Source organism: Coregonus clupeaformis, chromosome 13, assembly GCF_020615455.1.
Source record: "Coregonus clupeaformis isolate EN_2021a chromosome 13, ASM2061545v1, whole genome shotgun sequence".
Lineage (NCBI taxonomy): Eukaryota > Metazoa > Chordata > Actinopteri > Salmoniformes > Salmonidae > Coregonus > Coregonus clupeaformis.
In genome coordinates, this window is record NC_059204.1 from 57,424,397 (window position 1) to 57,433,057 (window position 8,661).

Sequence of the window (8,661 nt, forward strand, 5' to 3'; positions counted from 1 at the left end):
GTCTGTGCTCTCTCTCTCTCTTTCCACCCTCTGCTTTTCATCTCCCTCCCTCCCCTCTCTCTCCACCTCTCTCATCATTGTGAAGGTGGTGTGAGTGGCAGGGCTAGGAGGAGGATACACAGCATTAGCACAGGCATCCCCAGCATCATCACTCAGCATCCTTCACCTAACAGGTAAACATGTCTACACTTATAGTTATTCTGTACCTTAGTCAATGTATGGACCAGAAATAAAGAAGTCAAAACACAATGCATGACCACAAATCATAGAAATGAGCTAAGAAATTTGTTTGACATAATTTAATGTGCTCACTGTCTTATTTTTGGTTTACTTTTCTTTTGTGCTTACTTTCAGGCATGTTTACTAGACTCCATCGTCATATTTTATTTGAAATGTACATATGTGTAGACACTGAGTGTACAAAACATTAGGAACACCTGCTCTTTCCATGACATCGACTGACCAGGTGAAAGCTATGATCCCTTATTGATGTCACTTGTTATATCCAATTTAATCAGTGTAGATGAAGGGTTAAATAAGGATTTTTAAGCCTAGAGACAATTGAGACATAGATTGTGTGTGTGCCATTCAGAGGGTGAATTGGCAAGACAAAAGATTTAAGTGTCTTTGAACGGGGTATGGTAGTAGGTGCCAGGCACACCGGTTTGAGTGTGTCAAGAACTGCAACGCTGCTGGCTTTTTTATGCTCAACAGTTTCCCGTGTGTATCAAGAATGGTCCACCACCCAATGGACATCCAGCCAACTTGATACAACTGTGGGAAGCATTGGAGTCAACATGGGCCAGCATCCCTGTGGAAAGCTTGACACCTTGTAGAGTCCCTGCCCCGACAAATTGAGGCTGTTTTGAGGGCAAAAGGTGGTGCAACTCAATATTAGGAAGGTGTTCCTAATGTTTTGTACACTCAGTCTATATTATCTGTCATGGGGCTATATTGCATAATGTTTGTGTTTAACTTCTGGAATGTTCCTGTACTGGAAAAAATGACTTCAAGATATAATAATATTTCTTTACATTTTGAATATCAAATGCTCCATGGCCCAGTTTTGGCTAAAATAGATTAACTTGTTAGCCATCATAAAACAGAGAAAGTGAGCAGTCTGGTGGTCTCATGGTCTAATTTACTGAAAATAATTGAGATATTTTCCCCAACAACAGGCTGCTCTCCAGGAATGATACATCATGGAACGTTATTTAATTAAGTAGCTCTCAGAAAGTAGCTGAAACAACAGTAACAGTTCAAGATGGATGAGTGTGTGTGTGTGTGTGTGGATATGGGTGTGTGTGTTCACCATAAGTAAGCGACCACAGCAGCCATTTCTTGGCGGGGCAGGGAATTAATCCAGCTAATGGATTCATTACGAACATGTGAGTGTGTGTGTGTATAATGCCCAGAAGACATGGTGTGCTGAATGTCTTGCCTTAACGACCAAATCTCTCCCAATACTTCCCAATTTCCTGTCTGTGGACACACAGTGTCCTTCCAATGTTATTTCAACATTATGGCAGAGCACCTGGTCTGTGTGTGAGAAACTACAACCATCTCGACTGTATGCCTTTCTCGTGCATCCCATCCTTAATGTTGTACCTCTCCCTCTCATCATCCCCCTCTCTCTCCCTCTCTGTATAGGACAGAATGGCAGAGGGATCTGTATCAGTAGCAGAGGTGGAGACGACCTTCAAGAAGTTTGCCATTCATGGGGACACCAAGGCTACTGGGAAGGAGATGAACGGCAAGAACTTTGCCAAACTCTGCAAGGACTGCCGGGTCATCGACGGCAAGAACGTCACCGCTACCGACGTCGACATCGTCTTCACTAAAGTCAAGTGAGAGACTCCGTCCAGTTTCAAACCTCCACGCTGACAGATCCACAGTCATCTTTCTAGTGAGAGGGAATACGTCCAGAGGACCTCAGAATACCATATCAGGAGTAAAAGAAAAACTCAAAAAATGTTTGTGTCTGTGTATTTTAGGGCGAAGACGGCTCGTGTGATCACCTTTGAGCAGTTCAGCCAGGCCCTGTCAGAGTTGGCCCCGAAACGATTTAAAGGGAAGGGCCAGGAGGAGGCGCTGCAGCAGCTCTACGGTCTCATCGCAGGGAAGGAGCCTGCCAACGCAGGCGTCACCGTGAGTGTCTACCTGTCAGCAGCACACTGCCTGATAATATTACAGTCTCAGGAAGAGTGTGTGTGTGCTGTGTGTTTGCATATGTGTAAGGGGTGTGTAAGGAGTGGGTAAGGGGTGGGTAAGGGATGTGTAAGGGGTGGGTAAGGGGTGTGTAAGGGCTGGGTAAGCTCTTGCTCTGTATCCTCATCTCTCATTCTCTCTTCCTGCTCATAGAAAGTGGCCAAGGCAGCAGCGGTGGACAGACTGACAGACACCACCAAATTCACAGGGGCACACAAGGAGCGTTTTGACGAGACGGGCAAAGGGAAGGGCAAGGCTGGGCGAGAGGAGATCCCAGATGCCAGTGGCTATGTGGGGGCCTACAAGGGCAAGGGCACCTATGAGGATAAGGTCAAGGAAGCATAGGCAGGATAGAGAGATACTCAGACCCTACCATTTACCCCAAATACCCCCTAAATACTGTACTTTCAATTAGAACTGAGAACTGCACAGGTACAGGAGGATGGACTGTTCAGTCACTGGATGCCACAGTATTATATATCCTCAGAGTTACAGGGTGGGGTTGGGGTGATAGGATGGAGAGGGGAGGTGTAACGGCGAGGAGTAAACCTGAATAGAAAAACATGACCTTGATTAGTCGATAAAGACTAATGATTTCTTAGGGACCAAATTGACTTAAATAATCTATATATTCCCCCTTCCTAAACGCTCCAGCCCAACCCCTGGCCCTATCCCTCCCAGCTTCACTAAATGCCTCAGTCAGCACACCTATTACTACAGGAAGTAACTCAGATCCCTACTACTACACACATTGTGCCTTATCATTGGAGGTTGCTACTAACACTAATGCCCTGGTATTATGCACTTCTTTCACCCACATCCTTCTCAACTGATGTCCTTAGCTTCATCTGCTCTGCTATAATAACTGTATATTGGAAATATAGACAGTTGTATGGATGAATTAATAAATACATTATTAGATTATGTAATTGATTAATGAATGGTGAATAAATCAAAAGAGATATAGACTGTATCTGGACATTATAGTGCTTTGCTTGTGCTGTAGATAAGAGACAGATGAGGACACTCCTCCACTCCTCTCCTCTCCTCCTCTGAGAAGATGAGAACATGAATTGTTCTGTTTGGAGGACTGGGAGCCTCCTGACTGCACTGCATTGTCTCCTATTGGGTTGATGTTCCTCCTGATCACTGTACAGTCTAGCTGTGTCTCCCTCTATTCTGAAGAGCTAGAAAATACTATGTAAACATTTAAATAAATCACTGAGCAGCAAATCAGACCATGTGAAATCGTTTTTTCCTCCCTCTCACACACACAACTCTATCAATTGATATCAAAGTCGTAGGGATTAGTACTATTCCATGGGGTACTGCACACCCCAAAACACAGTATTTGTCCCTAATACCTTTACAAAGCCAGTCTGTTTCCTCTGTTATTAAGTCAATACTGGCTATAAAGTGAGGGAGGACCTCCCCAAGACACAGTCACCCCTTGTCTATCTGAGACCTGTGATGAGCTGAAAGATGTGAGGTGAGACACATGGAATGGTGTTTACTGTAGTGGACTGTGGTATGTTGCTATGGGTGGAACATCCCTCTGGGATAGGTGATGAATGATACTCTGCTTGCATGTGACATTCTATGTCATGTTCAGTGGGAGTGTGCTTTGGCGAATGTTCAGATCACTTCAAAATAGTTCAATTCACTACAGTGTTATGAATGCACGTAACAATGCACTTAAAAAATAAATGCCTTGTGTGTGAGGGTGTGTCTGTGTTGTTCTGTCCTCTCTCCCAGGTATCGTGCTGCTGTGTGTGTTTGTGACAGCCCTGGGACAGGTGGGACAGGACCTACTCCTGGAACAGCCCAGGACAACACTGTGAGAGAGAAAGAATACAGAGGAAGTGTCTATATATAAGTGGTTGTAATAGTCTGTTTGAGTCTCAATGAGGATGTGTGTGCATGTGTACAGAGTGTATGACAGACCCAGCATCCTGTGGCTGCTGTGTGATGCAAATGTGTTCCATCTAGTAGATATAAATAAATACAGCTATGTGCTTTTACCACCTGGCTACAGGTCTCTTGACTTTAGATATGACTAGCTCCTATTGTAACTGCTCTAGTAGAAAGTATCAACTATGAATCAACTTAACTACTTCAATAGGCTTCTGACTAACTACTGTGTACTGTAGCTCCTCTAGCTACACTAATTCTCAACTCCTCTTTCCCTGTGTATCTCTGACCATCATTCCACCCCCCTACTGTGTAGATAGCTGTAAAAGCGTTCTCTGTGGCCTTGACGCGCTGGCGTCGGTGTGTGGGTTCGGTGAGGGAGCAGATCACCGCTTCCCCAACACTGGAACCCAGTGAACATCTCAGTGTGGCTGTACACCCACAGTGAAACACACCCACCCACCCACAGTGAAACACACCCACCCATCCACAGTGGAACACATCTACCCACCCACAGTGGAACACATCTACCCACCCACAGTGGAACACATCTACCCACCCACAGTGGAACTGTACACCTACTGTCATGTACTGTATGTACACTGTGGCCATGGTTTCAACTTTCCAACAATACATTTCAGTGATGAGAAATATCTGACTGATTGCTCCATTATTGTCTCTGTTTCACTTACAAGCACTTATAATGGCACAACCATGGCCAGAGTGATTCATTATTATTTGTAAAATGTCCGCATCAACTGTATCAAAAATGTGTGTTTATTTCAGATAGATGTCAATGATTAGCTTTTTATATTGTTCTGGGAATATTATTACATTATGAAATACCACATAATTATACCTAAGATACCCGAAACTAGGCACAATATCCTGAAATTGAACCCCGAGTATGAACCAGAAATAACCTACTTAGACTCAAAAACACTTTCATTGCAGCATTGTGTCCTCCATAACAACACAACTGGCCAGGTAGCAAGCATATTACCTATACAGTATGTCACTCCTCCACATTGTTGTCACACCTTGAAAGGAAACACTAATGACGTCTCATGGGTTCACAGAGATCTCTGTGACAATACTCCCTGTGCTGAGCCCATATTTAGGCCTCATTTTCAGGATTTATTTTTCTGCCTCATATTTAGGCCAAAGTTCTCCTTTTGTCTCCCACACAGCCAGGTAATGGGGTGTGATCTCTCAGTTACCTGTGGTCAGTGGCAGAAAGACTGATCAGTGATCAGTAATAAGTGATTGGAAAACCACAGAACTGTGATCGAGGAATATTAACAATATTTACTGCCTTTTTTCAGGCTTAGATTAAGCTGATATCAAGTTATATTGGAGCTTTTGATCTGGTGGTTATAAAATACATCATTAGTTAAATGGATGACTGCACAGCAGGAGGAGAATGGAGGAAGGGATGTTTATAAATGATCAGATTTATCAACAGTTTAGCTCCAACAGTTAACCACCCAGTTACCTATGTGAGCATGGATGTCTGTATTTTCTTCATAAGTATAATGTACACTCTTCTAAAACGGATTAGTTTAGAAAGCAGACAATTCACCAGAATAGCAGCACTTTGTACAGTGATCATATAACATGGCAGTGTAACTCCTCCATTTCCTCCTCTCTCTCTCTAATCTGGTTATTATGAGGGGTAGTGACTGATGTGATTAGTGAAGAGAATAACAGTTCCTCAGGTCCATCAACTCCTCTCCCTGTCCTGTGTTCTCAGGGAAAGGTAAGGGGATTATAGCACAGAGAGCTTGGTGTCCATAACCTTGGCTTTCCCCCAGAAATCTTTGTTCTAGCGCAGCTTGTGCCAGCTTTCAGAAGATCCCAATCTCAGAACAATGTGCCCCTCAGAACCGTTTAGTTGTGAATTGGATGCGGTGACACTGATTACGACAATGGCGCATGAGATAGGATAAGAAGTCAATAGATAGATTACCTGCCCAACGCATTACTCACACACCATGACACCTTCACTGTCAGGTTCACTACTTATGTCACCACACGAATGAACCCTGGGAATGATTGAGTATGACAGGAAAGGGGGAAGGACAATCACCTAAACTAGGCCCCCCTTGATCAGGCATTATCAGTGTCCTATTGAAACCCAAGAGCACTGGGACAGAGACACAACCAGGAGGAACCCCCTCACAGATCATAATCAACAACCTCACTGATGCTATCAGTCCACCTTACACCAGTGACCTAATAATAATAATACACACAGACAGGGACAGTAGCTGTACACATTACACACTGCCTGATAATCTAGGTGGACCCTGCAGGTTCCTGCCTTCACACCTAGCTTGGGTGTCCTGTCCAGGGACCTGGGATTGGAAGTTTGTGTGGAAGGGGATTTGGGGGATTGTGTTGGCAGTGACCCCACCCCACCCATCCACAGAGGGGAGTCCACCTGCAATAAAACTCACCTGAGAGAAGCTCTCTGCCAGTTCTGACCTGCCTGGTACATCCTGTCTCTCTGTGTGTCTGTCAGCGCTGGTTTCCGTTAGTGTTGGAATATGTTAGCGCTGGACTACGTGCTGCAGCTGCCTGGCTTGTACAGAGGTCAGGACTAGAGGACTTGGGTGTGGACCAGAGGATTGGTTTGCTGTTGTTGACACAGTGAGTACAGTCTGATGACAGACATACTGTATGAGGCTGGGCTCAAACGGTATGAACAGGACTTCTTAGCAAGTTAATCTCTATCTCAGAGATATATCTGGATTATTGATGTGAAGTGCTGTGATGGGAGTATTATTGACATTAATTCATTGTTTTATGAGACCAAACATAACCATTTATTTACTGTGTTGGAAAGAAATGATTCTTAATACAAGTGGATCATTTATAGTATAAGTAACATTAACTTTGACCTTAATCGATGGATTGAAATTAATTACTTGCAATAATGTTTTTGCTGTGTTGTGCATGTTAAATGGATGTTGTGTTAGTAGATATTCTACTCTATATTATAAGGAAGATCACATTGTATTCTAGGGATATAAAAATGATATTTCTCCCCACATATTTTCCAGCGTTGTCTGTGTCCTTTGGGTCTGAGATGAGAGAGCTAGTGTCCACTCTGTTCCTCTTGGGGGCGCTGTATCTCAATGTGAGAGTCCAGACCTCCTTCCTGAAGGAAGGAGCAGGTACAGCATTCATCATCATCATCATGCCTATGAGAGTTTCTGAACTATGGGGCCTTTACAATACACTCTGTAAAACAGTACTAAAATCCCTGTATATGTTTACAAAAAAGTACAAATCAACACATTTGTTAAAATGAAAAAAGCAGCTACTTTGCATCACCTCAACACCAGTTACAGTAGGCTACATTAATGTCTCAACCCTCCTCTCTCTCTCTGTCTCTTCTCTCTCTGCTGTGGTCAGTGGTGTGGGAGGGTGCGCTGCCGTGCGGCCGCTGGGACTGTGAATGTGTGTTTAAGTGCCAGTGTATTCTAGGGATGCTGCTGTGCTGCTCCGTGAGCTGGAGAAGCAGGTGTTCACCAGGATTATTGGTCTGTGGCACGGCCTGTGCCAGCTGGACGACAGTGTCGAGGATGTCACAGGCACCAACAGTATAGAAACATTATATCTGGTACACAGACCAGGGTGGGAAGGGGTGACATTCTCATTCTATGGATGACCTCACTGCTAACAGAGGCCAGGCCAGCTAATAATATATGCCTCAATACACATGACCTTGTCTCTATCTGACTGTCTGTCTCTCTCTCGCTCCCTTTATCTCGCTCTCCCTCTCTCTCCTCCCCCGCTCTCTCTTTCCTTCCCCGATCGCTCTCTCCTCGCCCTCCTCCGATCTCTCCCCAAGGGGAACGCAGGTGGCATTCACAGCCACCATGAGTCCCACAAGCCACTGCTTTGACCCCTTCACCAGTAACGTGCCCATTTCCTACACCGAGATCTCCTTCAACTATGGCAACGGCTACAACCCTGCCCTGGGTACGCATACACAGTAAATGAAACACAATACACAACATACATACACAATACACTCAATAAAGATCCTACCTTGGACAGCCATCCATCCATTTTAACACCTCCATCCCTCTGCTTCCTCTCCCTCCACGTGGGTTCACACCCCCCTTCTCGGCCTACTCCAACGTGGGCAAGGCGGGCCAAAGGCTGTACCACAAGCTGCAGCTGATGAGGAACGGGGAGGTGGTGGTGTCCACATGGGAGGGCAACTAAGAGGACTCGGAGGATAGCGGCTCCCAGTCCTGGTCCCGCTGGACAGAGGCAGCCAGGTGTATGTGGAGCTGCTCTCTGGAAGACAGCTGTGTGGAGACCTCAGCGGACAGAACAAGTTCTCTGGATACCTGCTCTACCCCACAGAGGCCTGAGGTCTGAAACATGAAATATACAAAAAAAAACACAGACACACATACTGGAGGCTGAAACCCATAGACAGACATACTGTACATCCACTGAGAAACACATGAAGAAGATACACTATATATACAAAAGTATGTGGACACTCCTTCAAATTAGCGA

The 8,661-nt window shown here is 44.8% G+C and overlaps 1 protein-coding gene and 1 pseudogene across 1 annotated transcript; both read left to right on the forward strand.

Moving 5' to 3' along the window:
- The first annotated feature begins 5 nt into the window (after positions 1-5).
- LOC121579974 (tubulin polymerization-promoting protein family member 3) lies at positions 6-3,446 on the forward strand. The gene is made up of 4 exons (XM_041895008.2): positions 6-173; positions 1,651-1,847; positions 1,995-2,148; positions 2,362-3,446. The coding sequence occupies exons 2-4, from the start codon at positions 1,657-1,659 to the stop codon at positions 2,551-2,553; spliced, it is 537 nt and encodes a 178-aa protein (XP_041750942.1). The 5' UTR covers positions 6-173; positions 1,651-1,656; the 3' UTR covers positions 2,554-3,446.
- Positions 3,447-6,668: 3,222 nt separating this feature from the next.
- On the forward strand, positions 6,669-8,510 carry LOC121578995 (annotated as a pseudogene).
- Positions 8,511-8,661: the final 151 nt, after the last annotated feature.